Raw genomic sequence first — 24,093 nt, 5'->3', positions numbered from 1 at the left:
GCTGACCTGATCACCCCTAACTGCCTCTGCCTTGGCCCTGCCACCATGGTTTTGTGTGGAAGGACGTCCAGTCTAATTAGCATATTACCCTTTTGAGCTGGCTGGTCTGCCCTGAAGGGGGTCCCGGATCAGAGTGTGTGTGTGTGGGGGGGGTCCTCTAGGAGGGTGGGGCTGGCCTGGGCGAGGTGCCTGGGGTGGTTTGCAGTCTGGCCATGACCCCATCGGGGTGAGGGTCCCCGCTGGGGGACGTGGCCAACCTGGGTGAGGGGCTGAGGGATGTTTGGGGGTGGTTTGCAGGCCGGCCAAGCTCCCAGCTTTGTCTGGAAGGATGTCCGAAAGGTCTCCTGGTCTAATTAGCATATTACTCTTTTATTAGTATAGATACATTGCAAAATGACTACTACAATAGTTATTTAATACACCCATCACCTCCCATAGTTACCTTTCTTGTGGTCAGAACTTTTAGGATCTACCTTCTTAGTAACTTTCAAGTACACAAGACAGTGTTGTGAACTATCATCACCACGCTATACGTTAGATCCCCAGAACTTACTCATCTTAGAACTGAACGTCTGTACCCTTTGACCAATTCACCAGTTTGCCTTACCTCTCAGCCCCTGGTAACCACCAATCTACTGTTCCTGTGAGGGCTTTTTTTTTGTTTTGTTTTCTTTTGTGCTTTGTTTTATTTTTAGGCTCCATATAAAAGTGAAATCATACTTTGTCTTTCTCCAGCTTATTTCATCTCTTGTTGTTAATCTTAAAACTTAAAGGCCAATGTGAGAGGTAGCAAGCATTTATTTGAGATACAAAGAATAGGTATCCAGGCTGAAACCCAATGTTCTGACAAGGAGACGAGGCCAGGGGTATCTTTCTGAATTGCATCAATTGAAGGAAGGCCTTTCTTTAGGTGCAGATAACAAAGCGATGTTAATTCCAAAGAATGCTTTAAGTTTTCGCTTGGCTTCAGGGAGTCCTAATATTTGCTTTCTTGGTAACTTTGCAAACAGTAGTGGGGGATACAATGTTGCCTTGGGTCCAGTCCCACGCTTATGTGGCTCCTTGAACATTCCCCAGGTTTTAGCGTTGGCCGTGCAAGGACCTTCCCCTGGGATGGCAGCTCCGTGCCTAGGACTTCGCAGCGGATCCGGGAGGCTCACCCAGGCGGTGAACTCCGTACTTGTCCTGACTGAACACCCGCCCAGGACGCTTGCTCCCGAGCTCGTCCTGTAACCCCTGCCTACTATTCTTGCTTTTCTTCCCCAAAGCCAGTAAAAGCAATCATTTGGAACATGTGCTCATACGAATTACGATGGAAATAAAACCAGTGAAAGCTGCTACACTCACTATCTCCTCACATGTAATTCTAACACAACCAAAAGCAAGAGCAGCGGGGTGGAAGAGGATAATGGAGGAAAAGGGAGGACCCATGTAACACTTTCAACAATAAAGATTTAAAAAACAAAAACAAAAAAAGCAAAAGCCAAGTCCCTCACGAAGACTGAAAACTCCAAGCCCAGCTCTCTGGACGCCTCACGCGCTCCCGGAAGCCCGGGCTCGGGGCGGTTTCCGGGGAGAGTAGAGGCGGGGAAGCCGGAAAAAGGCGAGGGGCGGGGCCTTCGGGGCGCTCTATCATTCCCCTACTCTATGGCTGCCTCCAATTGACAAGCCCAAGAGGCAAGGCTCCTCTCTATTGGACGCTCAGCCTCGCGGAGGCGGGGCATCTCGGCCTGCGGCACGCTGATTGGCTGGGCCTGCCATTCGAGGCGGAGGGGTGGGGCGGGGGCACGCGGAGCGAGGTGACCGGCGGCGTCTCTCAGCCTGGAAGCTGGCGCATGTGGGCTCTCCGCTCGCTGCTGCTGCGCTCCGCGGCCGGGCGCACCATGTCTCAGGGGCCCGCCCGCCGCTCGCGGCCACCCAAGGACCCGCTGAGGCACCTGCGCACGCGGGAGAAGCGTGGCTCGTCGTGGGAGCCAGGGGGCCCGAACACCGTGTACCTGCAGGTGGTGGCGGCGGGCGGCAGGGACGCGGGCGCCGCGCTCTACGTCTTCTCCGAGTACAACCGGTCAGTGGGTCGCGCCGGAGTCCGTCCCCACCGAGCCCCGCCCGCCCTCCGCGCTGCGCGCCTGGGAGCATCGCGGCACCTCCCTGGGCCGCGGCGCCCTGCTGACACGTGGGGTTTCGCTGTCGCTGCGAACTTGTCTTTGGTTGGGTGGGGCATCCTGGATCCCGTAGTCCCACGTCCGTCACGTGTCCGGGATCCCTGAAGAACTCCAGGCTTGGGTCTAAGCGTCCTCTCTCCAACCCTTGGCCCCGGGTTCCCTCTTGGCACTGTCGGAACCGCACCCCCTCCGGTGCGCGCCCAGGCGGGGCCTCGGAGTCGGTGGGTGAGGTCGCCGGGTCTGCGATGGGGAAAGGACCCCCTGGGCACCAGCACCAGCCTGCACAGCCTCCCCTCCCCCGATCCCGCCGGGTCTCCGCTAACGCCTCTCAAAACCAGCAGCCTAATAGCAGAACGCGGCCGGGTAGTGCAGCATGGATTTTCAGCTTTTGGGTTTTTTTCCCAGAGTGTGCACTCAAACATCTAAACGGTGGTGGCAATTTTACAAAATAGAATCTGCTAAGGAACTTCTGTCATGTTCGTCCTGCAGGTATCTCTTCAACTGCGGAGAAGGAGTCCAGCGACTCATGCAGGAGCACAAGTGAGTCAGCCGCTTCCTTTCGCGGGGAGATGACCGTGGGCCTTGAAAGCTGAAGTGAGAGGAAGCAGTGTCTTCCTAGCGGCAGAAAGGGTCCCTGGTGCAGCCACTGTGTCCTGCTCAGATGTTTCCTCTTTCTTAGGCTGAAGGTGTCTCGTTTGGACAACATATTCCTGACCCGAATGCACTGGAGTAACGTTGGGGGATTGTGTGGTGAGTGTTCTTTCCAGGGCCCGGGGCTGGAGGGACGCTGTGGGGTGTTAAGCTGCCTTGCCCTTTTTGCTTATCTTCTGAGTCCAGGGGAGCTGGAATTCTCTGTGTGCCCAGCCAGTCAGCTCTGCACAGAGCGTGGGCAGCTGTTCCTCAGGAGGGCAGCGTTGAACATGGATGCTGCCCTCAGTGTTACCATCCACTCATTTACTGAGTTGCTTGATTGGAGATACGTGACGGTGAACTGGAGAGTGTAGTGATGGAGATTACAGTAAATGCATTTACCACGGAGAACAGTGGGGCTCCACACAGATACCCACTATCCATATCACCTGTTCTTCACGCCCACCCACTACAAAGGTCAACGTGGCCACATTCTCTGAGCTTTGTGGTGTGGGTAGGAAGGAGTGGTACTCTGGTTGCGTTCTCAGAGCTGAGACTGGAGTGAGGCCGGAAGGTTCCTGGGTTGCAGACTTTAAGACCCTCCCTTCGGTTGAGTGGTTTTGTGCCCCAGGTGCCTCACTGCCTCGCCTAGTGTCCGCCCTGCCGGTTGGAGAGGCGCTGAGGGGTGTATGGTGTCCCGTCTGCTGCCCACGTGCCCCCTGGTCATTAGAAGCTGAATGAGGACAAATAGAAAAGGGGCTGGTTGACGAGGCGCTCTGCTGCGGTGACTGCAGGGCAGGGTGCTGAGATCTGATTGTACTTGTCCTTTCTAGGGATGATTCTTACCCTAAAGGAAACCGGGCTCCCGAAGTGTGTGCTTTCTGGACCTCCACAGCTGGTGAGTCTCCCGACTCAGCTTCCAAAACGAATCCATCCTTTTTTAAAGTTATAACAAGAATCTTCATTTTTGTAAATCTGGCTTCTGCCCCCTAGAGGTAATCAATAGTGAAATAAACACTTTACCTTTCAAAATTAAGAGGCCTGCGTCCAAAACTTACTGACTATATCACCTGGAACAAGTTACCGCAGTTTCTTCTCTATAAAATGGCTGTCATGTTTCATAGAGTTGTTAAAGATTAAATGACAGCTCTGGCCAGGTAGCTCAGTTGGTTAGAGCATCGTCCTGACACGCCAAGGTTGTGGCTTTGATCCCCGGTCAAGGCACACACAAAAAGCAACCAATGAATGCATAAAGAAGTGGAACAACAAAATTGATGTTTCTCTCTTCCTCGCTCTACCTAAAATCAATAAAAAAATAAAAGATAAAAATTTAAAAAAAGAGAAAGAAATGAGGTAACACATATAAAATACTAAATCAGCTCTGGCTGGTATGGCTCAGTTGGTTGGGTGTTGTCCCATGCACCTAATGGATGCCGGTTCAATTCCCGGTCAGGTGTGAACCAGGAGGTGACAGTTTGATTCCCGATCAGGGCACATGCCAGGATTGCAGGATCGATCCCCAGTGAGGGGTGTGCAGGAGGCAGCCGATGGATGATTCTTTCTCATCATTGATGTTTCTATCTCTCTCTCTCCCTCCCTCTCTCTGAAGTCAATAAAAAAAAATATATTAAAAAAATATTCCCGGTCAGGGCATAAGCCCAGGTTTTGGGTCTGATCCCTGGTAGGGGGTGTGCAGGATGCAGCTGACTGATGTTTCTCTCACTTAGATGTTTTTCTCTCTCCCTCTCCCTTCCTCTCTCTCTAAAAATTAAAAACAAATAAAATAAAAAATACTTAAAAAACAAAAATCCCCTAAGGGGTTGGCACCAAGTAGGCACACAATAAATGCTATCTTTTATTCTTTCCTGTTTATTAACCTTTTGCACTCGGATGTCGAGTGTGACTCGACATGGTTAGCATCGGTAGCAAGAATCGAGAAAAAGCAAGCGAGTACAAAGGGTTAAATTTTTTTTTTTTTTTTTATACACAGAGGAGCCATTATTCAGGCACTCTGCTCTCTCCACATCCACACAAAGGGTTAAATTTGAGACATCTTCATACCTTTCAGGTCTGCTTACCATTGAAAAGTGTGTGCGTTGTTGTAACTGTTGAATATAACAGTTTATTTCCCAGTTCTTAAGAGGAAGGCTGCCAGTCACCAAGGACTATTAATTGTCTCCAAAATGATGTCTCAAATCCATCCATTTGTCTCCATCTCATCAGGGCCTTCATTATGCACCTGTGTACTGTGGTAGCTTCCCATCTCCATTCTTGCTTCCCTGTAGTCCACCTACCACACAGTAGCCGGAGGAACCTCTTTAAGGCTTAACAGCAGACATGTTACTTCCATCCTAAAACCCTTCCAGTGTTCTCCATTCAGGACACTCCAAACACCGTAATATGGCCCGTAAGTCCTTCAGGCCATGGCCCTGCCCACACCTACATCCATATTCCAGTCACCAGGCTGGAGCCACATAGACCAACTCTTAGCCGCCCACTGAAGCTCTTCCCACATCAGGGTTTCATCCATACATGAGTACCTCTACCCCCTTGCATCTCTGCCTGCGTCATTCTCATCCTTTGGAGCTCAGCCAAAAGGTCATTGGCTTGGGGGCCATCCCTGATTCTCTAGACAAGTTATTCCTCAGACCCCTGCATTTCTCCTCTTTTTTTAATTAAAAAAATTTTTTTAAATTATATTTTTATTCACTTCAGAGAGGAAGGGAGAGGGAGAGAGAGAGGTAGAAACATCAATGATGAGAGAATTATTGATCAGCTGCTTCCTACATGCCCCACACTGGGGATTGAGCATGCAACCGGGGCATGTGCCCTGACCAGGAATCGAACTGTGACCTGGTTCATAGGTCAACGTTCAACCACTGAGCTACACCAGGTGGGCTTCTCTCTTGAAGAGCTCTGAGCACAACTGCCACTGTGTCCTTGTTTTTGTTATCATTTGTTTCATTTTTGTCTCCACTGGATGAGGGCAGGCATCCCATCTCCTCCCTGCTAAATCCTTGGCATCTGACATATAGTGGACACTTGGTGAAGATTTGTGGAGAGGAAGTTTAAACTACTTAACTGTAGGTCATGTTGATGCCTCTTATGTACTCAGATACATTGTTGCATTCTGCATCTATGCAACCATCACTGCTCACTTTTCTTTCTTTTTTGTAGGAAAAATACCTAGAAGCTATCAAAATATTTTCTGGTCCATTGAAAGGAATAGACCTGGGTATGTCCTTGCCTCTGACTCACTATCTGCCGTTTCATTCTCACATATGCCCCCGTCTATCAAATTAGAATCCATGGGGACTGACTAAATTAAACCTTAAAATGAATCCTTCTCAACATAGATGCATTTTTAAAATGTTGTGCCCCTACCGCATTCCCCCCAAATAGAGGCTGGAGATGGTTCTCAGAGTCAATGAACCTTGAGTTTCCTGCAGTAGGGAGGGAAGGTATGAGAGGGACCTGTAGGTTTTGTCCCTGTCCTCTTACACTGAGCCTCAGCATGGCTGTGCTGCATGGGCCTCTTCCTAGGGACAGGCCTAACGAGGATGCTGCAGCCCCTGCCCTGGAGGCGGTGTGCTCCTCCAGCATGTTCACGCACCTCTCCTGTGGAAATGCCAGTATCTTATTCCGGAATCTGTCCTGGCTCTCACAGTGCAGACCACAGGTTCTCCGGCCTCACGGTGTTGTATGTTAACTTGTGCTTCTTAAACTGGAGTATTAGTTTCTTTCTTTTCTGCAAATGTTTAGCCACCAGTGATCATGTTTTTTCATTTGGCCCTACTGATGAAAGTATATTTTGCTGCTTTCCCCCGAATATTAATTTACTCAGCAACTGGTTTTAGTGCATATTCTCACCACAATTCTAAGGCAGTTCAGTTGCTCGTGGTTGGTGGTCTGGAAAGCGGACTTTCACGCGTGTCTGTACTAATGCGGCTGCTTTCCTCTTTTGCGCGAAGCTGTGCGGCCCCACTCTGCACCCGAATATAAGGATGAGACCATGACGGTGTTCCAGATCCCCATATACAGTGAGTATGAAGGCGTACTTCCTGGGAGGAGGGCGTAGGTCCAGGCTGAGGGAGGCCTGGGTGAGAGTGGAAACTGCTTGCATACTGGTTTTGTGAGCCCAGTTTTGTTTTCTGAGCATAATTAGGCAGTTTAGACGAGGAATTGAGGTATGGTTCCTGCCCTTACGGAGCATCTGATCTTCTGGACAGACATGTTTAACTCTTGTGTAATGATAGTGACTACGGAATCCTCTCTAATAAAAGTAATATGCAAATTAACCGTCACTCCGCTACACAAACCACGCCCACCAGCCAAGCCACACCCACCAGCCAATCAGGGCGAGTATGCAAATTAACCCTAACCAAGATGGCTGCCAGAAGGGAGGCTTGGGTTTCCCCGGCAACAGAGGAAGCCAAGCTTTCCACACACTCTGGCGGGCCCAGGCCTCCACTCAAGGATACAAAGTTTCAATTATAGAAGGTAAACAAATTCAAACAGAAATGGCGGCAGCCAAGGATAGAGCAGGAGGCTTGGCTCCGCTCCAGGCTACAAAGTTTCAATTGTAGAAGGTAAATAAATTCCAGATACCAGGGCCTCTGCTTGGGTGGCCAGAGGCATGGCTGGCCTGCAAACCACCATAGGCCCCTTGCCCAGGCCTCTCCACGCCCCAAGGGAACCCCGCCCTGATCCAGGACACCCTTCAGGGCAAACCAGCTGGTCCCCACCCGTGCATCAGGCCTCTATCCTATCTAATAAAAGAGTAATATGCAGATTGACTATCACTCCAACACACAAGATCAAGATAGCTGCTCCTATGTGGTCAAAGATCCTGCCACCATGTGGTCACAAGATGGCCACCACAAGATGACCAGCAGGGGAGGGCAGTTGGGAGGGACCAGGAATGCAAGGGAGGGCAGTTGGAGGCGATCAACCCTGCAGAGGAGGGCAGTTAGGGGTGACCAGGCTGGCAGAGAAGGGAAGTTGGGGGCAAACAGTCTGGCAGGGGAGCAGTTAGACATCAATCAGGCTGGCATTGGAGTGGTTAGGGGGTGATCAGGCTGGCAGGCAGAAGCGGTTAGGGGAAATAAGGAAGGAAGGCAGGCAGGCGAGCAGTTGGGAGCCAGCAGTCCTGGATTGTCAGAGGGATGTCCGGTGGGATCGGACCTAAACGGGCAGTCGGACATCCCTCGAGGGGTCCCAGATTGGAGAGGGTGCAAGCTGGGCTGAGGGACACCCCCCCACCCCCGTGCATGAATTTTGTGCACCAGGCCTCTAGTATAACATAATCGAGCACTGCAGAAAATACGTTTTCCTAACATTTGCGTTTATTGCTTGAGGTGTATTTGCCATAGATGTAAGTGCCTCCTTGGATGAGAGGATTCTGATACGTTTTTAAGCACACAGCCACCCAATAGAAGTGTTGTCAAAGGTCAGAAGGTCACAGGAACCCCTTCAGGTCCCAGGGCCAGGTGAAGTAGTTTTGACCTAGAGAGGGACAGTCCACGTCAGGCCCTGCCCTGTGGGTGTTGCCCTTGAGTCTGACTGAACACACTCCATCAGGTTTTACTGACTGCCAGGCAGATTCTGAGGAGTCGAGACATTTCCTCGACATTGCTGGCCGAGTGCTGAAGGGGTACAGGCTGGACCTGGCAGGAGATGGGCTGCACGGGGCCTCGGGTGAAGAAGGGAGGGAGGCGAGGGGCGTGCCCCCCGGTAAGGGCACAGTGCACACTGTGTGGTTCTGACCCGAACTCGCCTTGCCTGGCTCGCTCCTGCTCAGGTGGCTTTTCTGTCCTGACCCCACCCTCCTGATTTGTGTCCCCCGCTATTCCTGTGCAGCACCCTATATCCTTCCCTAGCACGTAGCAGTTTGCTTTTGCGTATATTTGTGTGGCCAGTGGGAACCTGCTCAGCTTGCTGGCCTTGCTTTCCCGCGTGCAGGCCTGGGGATGAGCGTGCCAGGGAGCAGGCAGCTTCCTAACCTTGAGATTTAACTGACTGCAAAATTATGTCCCCTCTCAGGGATGGGCCACTTTCAGGCCGGTCTGTTTATTGAGAGTGATGATAATGCGTAAACTAGCCTCCTGCCTGCACGCTTTCTAGTTAACAAACCCTGTTGAGTTCCCACCTTAGGGCTCCTCGCTGGGCAGAAATGGAAAGGGAGTCTGATGTAAATGCGGCCTGGAGACCAAGAGGGGGCGTGTCTGTTTACTGTTCTGGGAGCAGGCATGCTGGCTTAATGGTGTTCCCACGTGTGAACACCCAGGCTCTGCTGGGAGCTCTCCTGGAAGGTGTGTAATTGGATCGTTTCTCGTGCTGACCAGGTGAAGAGAAGTGTGGAAATCACCAGCCATCACAGAGTCCAGGCAGGCGCAGTCCAGAGCAGTCTTCCGACTCTGCATCCTCTGAAAACGAGCAGCGCTTTCCAGATGGTAATGCTGTCACACAGAACAGTCACTGCCAGAACTCTGTTTTCTCAGCCACTGCCCCTCTGCTCTCAGAGATCAGAGAGAGCCCTCACACAGGGCTCCCCTGTGCAGCGGCTGTGGTGCTCCTGCACAGTAAGACTGGGCCTGTACACGGTGCCAGTCCGCGGCCCTGTGCGCCCAGACTTTGTGCTCTTTACCCAGAGGCAAATCGATTCATAGAGAGGCTTGTAGGCTTTTTATAATGCAAATTAATTTGTCATGAACACAGAACTGTCACTGCTAAGCTGACAAAGCAATTGTATCCGTGAGCAGATCTGCACCTTTTCTTTCAGAGCAACAACCTACTGGGAAATGAACTAAATCCCCAGGGTAGATGTATCAGAGGACGGGCTGCGTGAGGGTCTGTCCAGTTCTGGGCACGGCTGATAAGCGCCCCTTTCTGCCCTGAGGTTGTCCTGTCTGTTGACAGAGCAGAGGCCGGCCCTGTAGCATCCTTTCTTGGATGGAACGGGTGAAGACTCCACCCAGACGTTCTCCACAGGCCTCTTAGCTTTTGTGTCATTTCACATTATTTTTATACTTGTTTACAAAGCACCTTGCAACTTGTTTCTCTCACTTCTCCACTGCTCAGTAACTGTGTCACTTTCCACTCGCCATTCTAAAAGTTGTTTGGGTGGAGTCTTGCATTTTTCACTCACTTAGATTTCCACCCGAGTGGGGGAGACCAGGTCTGATTGAAACAACCCCAGTGCCTTCCCCAGCCTTTGTCTGGAAGGGCTTATCTGTTTCATGGCGGGGAAGTAAATTAGGTATCAGATGGCCGTCCATCTGGGAAGCCTGTAAACCTTCACCGCTGTTATAATCAGTTTTGCTTTTTTCCCAGATGTCAGCCAGAGAAGGGGCGGCAGGGACCCCTCCTTGGTCGTAGCTTTCGTCTGTAAGGTGAGCACCTTTCTGGTGGGCGTGACGTGAGGGTGGTGACCTTGAGCCAGCACTTTTCCCGTAGTCCCTAGGGAGCACCTGCTGAGCCCCCTGTGCCAAGGTGAAACCATGGATACCTGGATTTCCCAGTATCCACCTGTGCTGTTGCATACTACAGATTCTCTCCATTGTTCACATTAGGACTGCCTGAAATATTTGGCTATCTTTCCAAAGTTAAAGGCTACTTTTTTAGAGAAAGTTTTGTTTTCTTTCAGATGATTCAGGCCTTTATTCAGAATCTTTCAACTCTGTTTTAGTTAATATTATTTAACTGCTAACAGCGGGACACTAATTAAATATTGGCTAGCATTCACAAAGGCCTTGATCTGCAAATCTGAAGTTGGTCAAATTCTATGAAAATGTTATTACAATAAGGTATTTTTCAGGTCTGACTAATGGCATATATACATATACATATACATATACATATACATATTCATATACATTTATATATCTTATATAATAAGAGAGGAATATGCTAATTATCCGTTATGCCTTATGGTGTAACAACTGACCATGTAACAACTGGATCATAGGTCTGCAGGAGGGTGGGGCAGCGAATACAAGCGGGCGGCGGAGAGCTACAGGAGGGGGCAGGGCAGCAAACTATGAGGGGGGAGGGAGAGGAGGGGAGCTACAGGAGAGCAGGGCAGCGGGCAGAGAGCTACAGGAGGGTGGCAGCGAGCTACTGGAGCACGAATTTGTGTGCAGGCTACTAGTGTATATATATATATATATATATATATATATATATATATATATATCTACCTAATAAAAGAGTAACATGCTAATTGACTGTACCTTCGTGATACCCACCAGCCAATCAGGAGTATGCAAATTAACCTAACAAAGATGGCGGGTTAATTTGCATATGTAGGCGTGAGCAGCCGGGGGCGGGGTGGGATGCTTGCGTCGTCGCCATGGTGACAATGCAGGCGTTCTGCACCACTCCAGGCCTCTGGGCAGCGTGGGAAGGCAGAAAGGCGGCTCCGGGCCGGAGCAGAAAGGCTGCTCTGGCCAGAGCGAAGGCGGTGCCGACAGCCAGGGAAAGGACGGCCCATTCTTGCACGAATCTTTGTGCATCGGGCCTCTAGTGTGTATATACGCACACATATATTTTATTGATTTCAGAGAGGAAGGGAGACGGAGAGAGAGATAGAAACATCAATGAAGAGAGAGAATCTATGATTGGTTGCCTTCTGCACACCCTCTAATGGGGGTTGCGCATGGAACCCAGGCATGACCAGAATCAAACGGGACACTTCAATCTGAAGGCCGATGCTCTTTCTAAAAGAAATAATGTCAGTTTTAAAACATTGATAATTTTCATCCAAATTCTAACAACAGCAAGTGATAACAATTATGAAAGGTCAGTATAATGTTAGTTATTAATTGAAAGATCATTGTCAGTATCACTTATTTGAGTAATAGTTGTAATTTTTATAAAAGTTAAGTACTGCCGATAGGCTTATTCCTTTTGTATTTCTGAGTTTTTAGACAACAAAATAATTTTTCAAAATGGTTTACATGGTAATTATTATTGTTTTAAATCCTCACCTGAAGATATTTTTCCATTGATTTTATTTAATTTTTATTGATTTCTGAGAGAAAGGGAGAGAGAGAAACATCAGTGATGAGAGATAATGATTAATTGGCTGCCTCCTGCAGTCCCTTTGCTGCGGACTGAGCTCGCAACTCAGGCATGTGCCCTTGATCAGAATCGAACCCAGGACCCTTCAGTCCGCAGGCTGACGCTCTAACCACTGAGCCAAACTGGTTAGGGCTTCCATTGATTTTTAGAGAGAGTGAAAGAGAGAGGGAAAGACAGAAACATTGATGTGAGAGAAACACATCAATTGGTTGCCTCCTGCACGAGCCCTGACCAGAGTCGGGGGCCACGGCCGGGCCAGGGAGGAGCCTGCAACCGAGGTACGTGCCCTTGATCAGAATCGAACCTAGGACCCTTGGGTTCGTAGGCTGACACTCTATCCACTGAGCCAAACGGGCTAGGGCTACGTGGCAATTATTAAGTTGTGTTAGATCCTTCCTGCCTCTCTAAATAGATTACGTTGAGCATGGTGAGATGTGTTCTGAATGGTAGGGTGTGCCCTGTCCACTCTGATGGGTGCGCTGTGCGTGGGCAGCTGTCCCGGGAGCTGAGGCTCTAACACTAAGGAGCCGCCGGCTTCTGCCGTGGCTTCTGCCTCCTGCCCAGCTGTCCGCTGCCGCTTCTGAGAGCTGCTCTCCCGGGTCAACCTACGGCCCCTTTTCCCTCACTAGTTAATTTGCTGTTTCTTGGCAAAGGGGTTGGAAGGCAGTGAAGCGGAGCTGGTTCATGTTGTGGGAGTTGCAGAGGGGAGGCCCTGTGTGCAGAGGGCCTGGCTGAAGCTCCAGCTCTGGGCTCGCTGTCTGCTCTCATGGCCTCCCAAGTCCTCTGCCTTCCTTCGTGGGAGCAGCTCTCTCTGGGCTGAACTCGGCCCACAGGAAGGAGGTGGCTTGCCTGCCTTAGTGTGCAGCTCCTGGTAAACATTAGGCACATTTGCTCTTGCCCTCATGCCCATGCCGTCTGTAGAGAATGGTCACAGCAGTGCTTGCCACTGTCTACTAATGTCACATAAGCTCTGTCATCTTTGTGTTACCTGCACACACTTAAACTGCATTCCTTCCTTAGGGTAATGCTTTCAAAGACAGACAATTCTAGAATCTTAGTAAGACTTTAGAATCCAAGTTGGAGACTTTGCCCTAAGAGTCATTTCTTAACTTCAGGAAGTTAAAAGAAAATGCAAATCATTTATATAAATATATAAAAAAAGAAAAGGAAAATCAAATATAATTCATTACCCAAAGACTTAACATTTTTGCCATTTCCACCATTTTTCTCTATTATGTGTGTGTGAAATATGTAGATCCTAAAAATGTGTGAACAAATATTTAAGTATAGAATGATGATTATGAGGTTTCGTGATAGGATTGTTATTTTCCCTTTGTAATAACAACATATCGGAAATTTTTTATTATAACTTCTTTCCATTAAAGAAGGCTGTGGGGCATTATATTGCCAAATGTGCAAAAAATAGAGAACACTGTCCACATTTGTATTACCTGTCACTGCCCTGAATATTGCGTGACAGGGATGTGTGTGGTCATTTCTCCACAGACAGTGTTTGGTGGCGCTCCTTTAACTGTTAGCTGACGAGTGCAGGGCGCGAGCACAGCGCAGCGTTCCTCCACAAGGACGCTAGAAGGATACTTCTTACTTGCTATGGAAATGGGTTGCATTTAAACATTTGTAGGGAATTAATGTTGGGAACGAAAGCACTGTGTTTTTAAGTCATTCAGCTTTTATTACTAAAGCGTTTCAAAACAAATGACTTCAGAATATAATATACTTCATCTGAAAGCAGTAAACTAGCCTGCAGTTTAATGAGTTGTAATAACAATAATAAGTAAAACCAGAAAGATGCACTTATTAGAAAATTGGTTAAACCAAGCCTCTTCATTAGTTACTGGAAGTACACTTGCGTTCTTTTCGTTACAGCTTCACCTGAAGAAAGGAAACTTCCTGGTGCTCAAAGCCAAAGAGCTGGGCCTCCCAGTGTGAGTGTGGGGCCGCCCCCGCGGGGCCTTGTGGGGCCGCCTGGTGGGCAAGCCCCCGTCTCACACTCCTCTTCCTTCCAGGGGGACAGCTGCCATCGCTCCCATCATTTCTGCCGTCAAGGATGGGAAAAGCATCACTTTTGAGGGAAGAGAGGTGAGATGCCGCTTTCACGATGTTTCCGCATTTACAGGTCAGGCCTGGCCCAGGGACGGTCTCTGTCCGGCTCGAGCCCTGCAGACAGCACTTTCGGGGGAAGTGGAACAGCTTGGGTTTCGCCCCTTGGCTAAGCTACGCTGGCTGCCATGGGCACTTTTGTATCCCACTTAGGGTCTGGGGGTCCCCCTCCTGGTAGGATGATGCTTTCCCTTGTACTTGAGCTCAGGGAAGACCCCCAGAAGGATGGATTTTGGGTGCATGGCCCCAAAGAAGGCTACCTTGCTCTTTGCCAGGATGTTTTCTCTAGAGCCTAAGGACTTTAGGCCCCGTGGCCACCGACCGGAGAGCCGTGCGCGCCATGCCTGGCTTTCTGGCCACTGTCGGTTTGAAATGCCCTCTGCTGGTCAGATCCTGCCTGAGGGAGCAGGGGCGGCGGGGCAGTGGTGCTCCTCCCGCTGGCCCTGTGCCTGCCGCCAGGGCTCCTGGGCTGTGCGGTGGGCTTGCGGGCCGCGGTGTGCTTGCGGCGCTGGCGCTGCTCAGCGAGAGCATCACAACCCTCTGACCCTGCAGATTTTGGCTGAAGAGATCTGTACTCCCCCGGACCCCGGGCTCACTTTTGTTGTGGTCGAGTGTCCAGACAAAGGATTCATTCAACCCATCTGCGAGAACGCTGCTTTCCAGAGGTAACGGGGTCCTGGCGGTGACGAGTGAGAGCCCACATACTGCACGTAGGGCCCAGCGGCATCGACAGGGTGTCCCCCAACCTGTGGCTGCTCCTGGCCCAGAGCCGGGCCGCCGGGACACTCAGGATTTGAAAGGCCAAGGCAGTCTCCTACCTTAGGCCCGTCTTGCCGGCAGGGTTCACTCAGTGATTGGTGGTTGGTGGGCTTTGTGGGTTACGCAGCCTGGAAGTGAAATTAGAAAAGATGACAAAGCAGAGACCTGCGGACTAGGACGTTAATAGCCAGTTAGAGTTTTAAGTGTAGGGTAGGCCCAGAGCTTGTGCGTAGAGGGACCCGGGGCAGCCTGGGGCTCCGCCCTGCTCTGGCCCCTCTGGGAGCAGCTGGGGGCAGCCCGGCCTGGACGCGAGGCTGTACGCTCAGTGTGGTCCCCAAGAGCCGAGTGGTGCCCCTCCCTCGCCGCCCTGTCTGCTTCCTGCGTGCTCTGACGTTGTGTCATTTTATAAAGCAAAGCCCACCTTCCTCCCATCCAGGTTCCAAGGAAGTGCCGATGCCCCCGTGGCCCTGGTGGCTCACCTGGCCCCAGAGAGTGTGCTTGCGGATGGCAGGTACCAGCAGTGGATGGAGAGGTATGGAGCCTGGCCCAGCAGCACGCGTGACGTTCCCCTCTCCTTCAAGCGCTCCCACCCTTACTGCACGCCTGCCTAGACTTCCCTGGGATTCCTGCTGTCCCTGCATTCTGAGCCGGCACCTGCATCCCTCTTAAAGTGTCACCACTAGGGGGCACCGTGTGCGCACATGTCCTGCTTGTGCCGCTCACACCCTCCACACTCAGTGTCTGAACAAACGCTGCCTTTTTGTTGACAATTCCACGCGTGTAGCCTGAAGAAGAGACTTGCAGGTTTAAAATGAAAGCTTCAGTTTATTAAACACCCCTGTCAGGCAGTGTGTTAAATAGTCTACATTTTGTTTTATTTTCTTTAATCCTCCCAACAGCCCTGTGAGGCAGATGGTCTACCAGAATGTAGTGCTAGAAGGAGGGCATGCTTTCCTGTTGGCCGCATTGGCTGGGCCAGCATCGGGTGGGGAATTATTTGCGTTGAATTTGCAGCACGTGGTGACCATGGGTGGCTGGTCAGCCTGCCTGTCCTGGTTCTGCCGGCAACTCCTGCATCTCTTCCCTCATTGGCCTGGCGCCTCTCACTCCTCGGCCCTCCTCGCCTGTTCCTTTAGGCCTTGAGTCTGACATGTGGCTTCCTCCCAGGCTTTTCTCCAGCCCGCACTGCACTCCGTTTCCTGGCTGTAGCTGTAGGCTCCCAACATTGTAACTTTCCTTGTTTTCTGGTACTTTATTTTTTCTGGTTTGAGTTTGGGGAGAAACTGGACTTTGAGACAGAAGTAGTGGGACTCTGTTTGGCGAGTTAGTAACAGTCTTCCTGGACAAGTCACTTATTCTCTTTGAACACCTCCATTTATGTTGGCGCTCTGTGCCCAGTGCTGCCCCTCAGGACGAGGCCCTGCAGGACGCTATGCATGTGCAGTCTGTTCCTTCTTAGGTTTGGGCCTGACACCCAGCACCTGATCCTGAATGAGAACTGTACGTCCGTTCACAACCTCCGGAGCCACAAGATCCAGACACAGCTCAACCTCATCCACCCTGACATCTTCCCCCCGCTCGCCAGCCTCCACTGTAAGGTAGTGTCACAGGACGGCCCCTGTGGCCCTGGCGCTCCCCCTTCTCTCTCTCCAGGGAGTGTGCTCTCTCTCTTTCAGGAGGAAGGCGCCGCCTTCTCTGTGCCCACGGTCCGTGCCGAATGCCTCCTCAAGTACCAGCTCCGGCCCCGGAGGGGGTGGCAGAGGTTTGTGACTCAGCCCGTGGACGGTCTGGGCCGGAGGTGGTTTTTGGGAAGGGCCAGGTAGAGAATATTTTGGGCTTCGCACACATGTGGAGTCTGTCGGAACTACCCATCTGCCACTGCCCCAGGAGCTAGAGCGACAGACAGTCCGCAGGTGGGCGTGCGGCTGTGCTCCAGGACCAGGGCGTTGCTGAAACCAGCTGACCTCAGGTGTTGAGCTGGAAGGTGGCGTCCATGACTCTCCCTTTCCGCAGTTGTTTTCTCTGCTGGGAACAGTGTTGCCTGTTCATTGTTTTCAGTGTAGAAATATGGAATGTATCGTGAAGATAATCCCCCATAATCCCTTCAGGGCTAGATGAGAGGGTTGTTGACAAAGTCTTTTTTTAACTTGAGTATATGGGATGTATTGTATATCAGTGATGGGCACCCTTTTGAGCTTGGTGTGTCAAACTTCGCCAAAAAACTGAGCATAACTCGGGTAGTGTGTCACTTTGAGGAAAAAACATTATTTCGCGATATTTATAGTTTAAATAACATAAATGTATAATTGTTATATATAATTTTATTTAATAAACCTCAGCGGCCGCGTGACATCAGAAATGGCTACGCGTGTCAGTGCTGACACGCGTGTCAGGTTCGCCATCACTGGTATATATAGTACCTGATACTGTATAATATAGTCTTCCCTGTGTCATTATATAGTCTTCCCAAGAAGCCCATAGAGGGATGTTCGTTAAATTGAGGCATTTGCAAGTTTTTGCTGTTTTAATGAAACAGTAAATGCTTCAGGTATCGATCTCTGCCTGGAAGTGTTCCCTTAGGGTAGTTCTTAGCCCAAGGGACGCTCCTGACCGGTGGTCGCCAACCGGTGGTCCGCGGACTACTGGTGGTCCATAGGTCCGAAAGGTTGGTGACCGCAGCTCCTGACAACACTTGGTAAACACCCTGCCGTCCCGAAAGGCTCTGCGGCCCCACATCCTTTGTTTTCAAGGCCTGCATCTGGAGTCACTGGTGTTGCCTGTCCGCTCCGCAGTGTGTGCGGTGGACCTGCTCCAGGGTGCTGGGGGCCGCATGCTGCTGGGGGCGGGCACGGCGCCCCAGGCAGGGTGGAGGCTTGTCTGCAGCCGCAGAGGCGTTCACAAAGCTGCGATGGGTAGCCGTACCCCCGCTCACCTGGGACCTGTGGGAAACGGAATTCCTGAACTGCTGACCTAAGGTCACTTAGGTGATCTCAGTGCTCAGTCAGATGATGGACGAGCCACTGCTCCGAGGCTTGCGCTCAGCGTGGCCAGGCAGCAGCACAGCACTACCTGGACACTGCTGGGGATGAATCTCGGGCTCCACTGACTCAGGCCCTGCAGTTTGACGGGGTTCAAAGGAGATTAGTTGTATGCACATAAGTTTGAGAGGCACCATTTGGGGTAATTTCCCCTGCTTCCCTCCTTTCCCTGGCCTCCAGGGGAATCTAGATGCTGTTAGCATTCAGTGAGCAGATACGTAGATGTCAGCGGGGCCAGGGTGGTCCGGCTCTGAGCTGAGAGGTGTTCTGAGGAGCTGTAGCTATTGCTGAGAAGGGTGCCATGGATGGAACAAAACTGCCCAGACTCTGAGGCACCTGGTCTTCAATCTTGATTTGAAACAACTTTGCAGATTTTCTTCACAAATTGATTATGGATCTCCAACCTGGTCTTTGTTTGCAGCCACACACCCCCTGGTCGCCTGAAATACTTTTCTCTTTGCAGGGATGCTCTTCTAACTTGCAATCCTGATGAATTCATAGACGAGGCCCTGAAGCTCCCCAATTTCCAACAGAGTGTGCAGGAGTATAAGGAGACCGCACGGGACAGCCCGGCCCCAGCAGGTGAGGGAGGGACCCGGGCAGCCTTTCTCCCAGCCCACCACCGACTGGGTTAACGTGTGCACTGCCCGCTTCCCTCTTTTCTGTCGGAAAACACCAGTGCCTGCCCTTCTGGACCAGCCAACGGAAGGCTTGGTGGAGGCACACGGGCTCTCTCCAGGGCCAATGCCGAGAGCAGCAGTTCTGGGAGCTCTTGGGAGGCGCTGGGGAGAACTTTGAGCCAGGACGTGGTTGAATGGGGACCTAGTCCTGGCTTTGCTAATGAGCCACCGAGGATTCTGGCCACGCCCCTCATCTCAGCTTTCCTGGCCTCTTGAGGAAGAGCAGTTAGGGAACCTAGTGATCTCTGCTCCTCTGGTTTTCCTAGTGTCGTTTTCTTTATTTTTAAATATATGTTTATTAATTTCAGAGAGGAAGGGAGAGGGAGAGAGAGAGAAACATCAGTGATGAGGATCATTGACCCGCTGCCTCCTACACGCTACACACTGGGTATCGAGCCCACAACCTGGACAAGTGCCCTGACCGGGAATTGAACCATGACTTCCTGGTTCATAGGTCGACCCTCAACCACTGAGCCACATTGGCTGGGCCCCAGTGTCCTTTTAACTAATGATAGAAATAGACATGGCTGGAGTAGAAGGTGGGCTTGTAATCTACTCAGTCCCAGGCAAGTAACCTCTTGGCCTGGCCTCCTGGTGTTTTGGGGAAGACTGACTGATTGCCTTTGGGTTTGATTGGATTTCTGGTTCAGATGTGCACGTGCTACCTGTCAGGTTGGCGAGGCGGTGGAGGGGGCCCCAGCGGCAGAATTGTCAGGTGCCCTGGATTTCAGCCCCAGCTGTGCCTCCTTTCTGGAGCTGACCCTGAGCCCACAGTCCTGGGAAGCGGGGTGCTGCAGGTCTGGTGGTCGGAGCTGATGCAAGCTGACACCAGCCCCTGGAGGTACATGCAGATTCCAAGCACAAAGAAGGCCCTTTGTAACTGAAGTGACTTGCAACAATTTTCTGGAAGAAAAGCCTGAGAAATTCATTTGCTCCACAGACAGCCTGTAACCCTCTGACGGTGGCCCTTCCATCAGGGTATTGGCCACATGGAGCCCCAGGCCCTCCTGGGGCTTACTCATGTCAGGGCTGAAGGCTGGCTCCCATTTGACGGGAAGAAGTGAACCTTTCATATGCATTTTTCCATAGAGAAAAAAGGCCAGTATCCGGAAATCATCTTCCTGGGAACAGGGTCCGCCATCCCCATGAAGATTCGAAATGTCAGCGCCACACTTGTCAACCTCAGGTATGATTGCTTTCCAGGAAACGCCGCCCATCATGGAGCCTGCTGGTTCTCTACACCCAGGTCTCCACCGCCACAGCAGGTGGAACCCTGGGGGCTGGTCGTCTTGGCTAGAGTGCTCCCGCGAGGAGCCTCAGGAACTCACTCAGACTTCGGGAATCACTGAGATTTGTCACCCATGTGTCTTTTGATAAAAATAGCTGATTCTACCATGTACCATGTATTTTGCTAAGAGATTATCTCACTTAGTTTTCACATTAATCCTATGAAGTAGTGACTGCATTTTAATGATGAGTAAACTGATGCTCAGGTTACTTGGCGGGTGAGTGACAGGTGCAAATGTGAATTGGGGTCTTAATCCCTACCTGGCCTTGTCTCCATAGCGAGGTACTGCTCATGTGGGAAACAGCCTCCAGGTGCTGCATTTGTTTTGTGTTCAGCCCTTTGATTGGATGGTTTTTAGTAGATTTTCTTGGGTTTGCCTGTTGTCATTTCTCAGCCGAGATTAATCAAGAGCCCTGGAAGGTTCATGGTGTGTATGGTAATGTCTCCTGAGCTTCTCTCTGAAAAGCGGGTGCAGCCGTCCTGGCCTCACGGCTCTCCCAGAGGAGGAGGCAGGGCCGCAGACACCCGCCTCCTCACCAGAGCACGGTCCAGGGCGGCTGCTCCTAGCACAGCCGGCAGAGCTTGCGGCGTCAGAATTCCAGGTCCTGCTTGGGAGCAGCTAAAACGGAGCTCCACTGGTCGCTGGGGTTCACACTTCCTCATTCCCGGAGGACCCCTGGGCTTCCTGCCCTGGCCAGCTGTGAGGATAGGGCTGAGGAAACCAGCACTGCTTCAGGGGTAGAACATCCGGCGGAGCCAGATCTCCTGTGACACAGCACCCACCTCTGGTCACCAGTGGGTGCTGCACAGGCGTTCTGAAGAATCAGGATCCTTATGAGGTTGGGTGAATGTTCACCCTCCCATTCCACATAAGCATTTTTTAAAAAATATTTTACTGATTTTTTTTTACAGAGAGGAAGGGAGAGGGATAGAGAGTTAGAAACATCGATGAGAGAGAAACATCGATCAGCTACCTCCTGCACACCCCCTACTGGGGATGTGTCCACAACCAAGGTATATGCCCTTGACCGGAATCGAACCTGGGATCCTTCAGTCCGCAGGCCGACGCTCTACGGAGCCAAACCAGTTAGGGCCACATAAGCATTTTTAATGCCCACATTTGGATAGCTCTGTATACTTTCTATATTCTTTTTTTTTTTTTTTCATTCAACTACTATTTATTCAACTATTCTGTGTGGTAAGCCCGTAATTCCCACTCTCATGAAATTTTTTTTTTTCAAAATACAAAATAAATCTAGTACCAGATAGAAGATACAAAATAATTAGCCATTTGTATGCAATAAACAATATTTCAATAAAAAGAGATTTTAAATATATTACCAAAATTATAACATAGTATAATATCACAAAACTTGTAGGAAATAATTAAAAATCTGCAAATATTTTATTATATTCTAAAATATTTTTTTTTCTGGCTCTATTTTTCATCAGTTTATGTTGTTCATTATACTCCACAAATGAGTGAGATCATGTGATATTTACCTTTCTCCAACTGGCTTATTTCGCTTAGCATAATGCTCTCCATGTCCATCTATGATGTTGCAAATGGTAAGAGTTCCTTCTTTTTTACAGCAGTGTAGTATTCCATTATGTAGATGTACCACAGTTTTTTAATCCACTTACCTGCTGATGGGCACTTAGGCTGTTTCCAAATCTTAGCTATTGTAAATTGTGCTGCTATAAACATAGGGGTGCACATGTCCTTTGTGATTGTTGTTTCTGATTTCCTGGGGTATATTCCTAGAAGTGGGATTATTGGGTCAAATGGGAGATCCATTTTTAATTTTTTGAGGTAACTCCATACTGTTCTCCACAATCTGCATTCCCACCAGCAGTGCATGAGGGTTACTTTTTGTTTGCATCCTCACGAGCCCTTGTTTGTTGATGATAGCCATTCTGATAGGTGTGAGATGGTACCTCATTGTTGTTTTGATTTGCATCTCTCGGATGATTAGTGACTTTGAGCATGTTTTCATATGTCTCTCGGCCTTCTGTATGTCCTCGTTCAAAGTGTGTTTATTTAAGTTCTTTGCCCATTTTTTGATTGGATAGTTTATCTTCCTTTTGTTAAGTTGTATGAGTTCTCGCCCTAACCAGTTTGGCTCAGTGGATAGAGTGTTGGCCTGGGGACTGAAGGATCCCAGGTTCGATTACGGTCAAGGGCATGTGCCTTGGTTGCGGGTACATCCCCGGTAGGGGGTGTGCAAGAGGCAGCTGATTGATGTTTCTCTCTCTCATCCATGTTTCTAACTCTCCCTTCCTCTCTGTAAAACAAACAAACAAACAAAAAAAAACACAACACAATAAGTTGTATGAGTTCCCTGTAAATTTTGGAGATTAAACCCTTATTGGAGATAACATTGGCAAATATGTTCTCCCATGCAGTGGGCTTTCTTGTTGTTTTGTTGATGGTTTCTTTTGCTATGCAGAAGCTTTATTTTGATGTAGTCCCATTTGTTTATTTTCTCCTTAATTTCCATTGTCCTAGGAGCTATATTGGTAAAGATATTGCTATGACATATGTCTGCTATTTTGCTGCCTATGGATTCTTCTAAGATTTTTATGGTTTCCCATCTTACGTTTAAGTCCTTTATCCATTTTGAATTTATTTTGTGTATAGTGCAATTTGGTGGTCTAGTTTCATTTTTTTGCATGTATCTGTCCAATTTTTCCAATACCACGCATTGAAGAAACTGTCTTTACTCCATTGTATGCTCTTGCCTCCTTTGTCAAATATTAATTGAGGATAATGGCTTGAGTCAATTTCTGGGTTCTCTGTTCTGTTCCATTGGTCTATATGTCTGTTCTTATGCCAGTACCAGGCAGTTTTGAGAACAGTGGCTTTGTAATATCTACACTAATAAAAGAGTAAGATGCAAATTGACTATAACTTTGACGCCCACCAGCCAATCAGGAGTGAGTATGCAAATTAACCCAACAAAGATGATGGGTTAATTAGCATACTCAGGAGCCCAGTGGCTGGGGGCAGGGCGGGGCAGGATGCTTGCTTTGTCGCCATAGCGACGACGCAGGCGTTTCGCACTGCCCCAGCCACTCTGGGCCTCTGGGCAGCGTGGGAAGGTGGAAAGGCAGCTCCGGGCCAGAGCTAAGGCGGTACTGGCAGCCAGGGGAAGGAAGGCCCATTCTTGCACGAATCTTCGTGCATTGGGCCTCTAGTAGTTTGATATCTGGTATTGTGATCCCTCCAACTTCGTTCTTCTTTCTCAACATTGCTGTGGCTATTTGGGGTCTTTTTTTTATTCCATATGAATTTTTGGAGAATTTGTTCTAGGTGCCGTTGGTATCTTAATGGGGATTGCATTGAATCTACAGATTGCTTTGGGTAGTATGGGTATTTTAATGATGTTGATTCTACCAGTCCATGAGCATGGTATATTCTTCCATTTGTTTAAGTCTTCCTCTATCCATTCAGTGTCCTGTAGTTTTCCAAGTACAGGTCTTTTACCTTCTTAGTTAATTTTTTTTTGTTGCAATGGTAAATGGGATTTTTTTAGTTTCTCTTTCTGTGAATTCATTATTGGTGTGTAAAAAAGCCATAGATTTCTGGGTCTTAATTTTGTCTCCTGCTACATTGCTGAATTAATTTATTAAGTCTAGGAGTTTTTTGATGGAGTCTTTAGGGTTTTCTTTGTACAATATCGTGTATGCGAATAATGACAATTTTACTTCTTCTTTTCCAATTTGGATGCCTTTTATTTCTTCTTCTTGTCTGATCACTTCGGCTAGCACTTCCAGTACTATGTCGAACAGGAGTGGTGAAAGTGGGCAACCCTATCCTGTTCTTGTTCTTAGGGGAAATGGTTTGTAGGTAACAGTTTCTTTTCTCTTGCTGTTTTTAAGATTATCTCTTTGTCTTTAATTTTTCACCTTTTAATTATGATGTGTACTAGAAGCCCGGTGCACGAAATTCGTGCACAGCGGGGGGTTGTCCCTCAGCCCAGCCTGTACCCTCTCCAATCTGGGACATCCCTATCACAATCCAGGACTGCTGGCTCCCAACTGCTTGCCTGCCTGCCTTCCTGATTGCCCCTAACCGCTTCTGCCTGCCAGCCTGCTCACCCCCTAACCACTCCGCTGCCAGCCTGGTTGATGCTTAACTGCTCCCCTGCCAGCCTGTTTGCCCTCAACTTCCCTCCTCTGCCAGCCTGGTCACCCCTAACTGCCCTCTCCTGCAGGGTTGATCACCTCCAACTGCCCTCCCTTGCAAGCCTGGTCCCTCTCAACTGCCCTGCCTTGCAGGCCGGGTGCCTCCCAACTGCCCTCTCCTGCTGGCCATCTTGTAGTGGCCATCT

At 49.7% G+C, this 24,093-nt stretch overlaps 1 protein-coding gene across 3 annotated transcripts in view; it reads left to right on the top strand.

Moving 5' to 3' along the window:
• The first annotated feature begins 1,779 nt into the window (after positions 1–1,779).
• ELAC2 (elaC ribonuclease Z 2) overlaps positions 1,780–24,093 on the top strand; it is a 29,540-nt gene continuing 7,226 nt past the window's right edge. The window contains exons 1-16 of one of the 3 annotated variants that reach the window (XM_079796946.1): positions 1,780–2,065; positions 2,652–2,702; positions 2,842–2,912; positions 3,626–3,690; positions 5,970–6,027; positions 6,764–6,832; positions 9,137–9,244; positions 10,125–10,183; positions 13,761–13,819; positions 13,901–13,973; positions 14,547–14,659; positions 15,190–15,285; positions 16,213–16,351; positions 16,430–16,515; positions 18,255–18,373; positions 19,561–19,657. In XM_079796946.1, the coding sequence (XP_079653072.1) occupies positions 1,836–2,065; positions 2,652–2,702; positions 2,842–2,912; positions 3,626–3,690; positions 5,970–6,027; positions 6,764–6,832; positions 9,137–9,244; positions 10,125–10,183; positions 13,761–13,819; positions 13,901–13,973; positions 14,547–14,659; positions 15,190–15,285; positions 16,213–16,351; positions 16,430–16,515; positions 18,255–18,373; positions 19,561–19,657 (1,493 nt within the window). In that variant the 5' untranslated portion in view covers positions 1,780–1,835. Of the gene's footprint in view, positions 2,066–2,651; positions 2,703–2,841; positions 2,913–3,625; positions 3,691–5,969; positions 6,028–6,763; positions 6,833–9,136; positions 9,245–10,124; positions 10,184–13,760; positions 13,820–13,900; positions 13,974–14,546; positions 14,660–15,187; positions 15,286–16,212; positions 16,516–18,254; positions 18,374–19,560; positions 19,658–24,093 lie in introns of those variants that run through there. The other 2 variants (XM_079796945.1, XM_079796947.1) reach the window with 2 other exon arrangements.

This window comes from Cnephaeus nilssonii (genome assembly GCF_951640355.1).
Source record: "Cnephaeus nilssonii genome assembly, chromosome: 19".
NCBI lineage: Eukaryota > Metazoa > Chordata > Mammalia > Chiroptera > Vespertilionidae > Cnephaeus > Cnephaeus nilssonii.
This window is presented reverse-complemented; position numbering and strand designations above follow the sequence as displayed.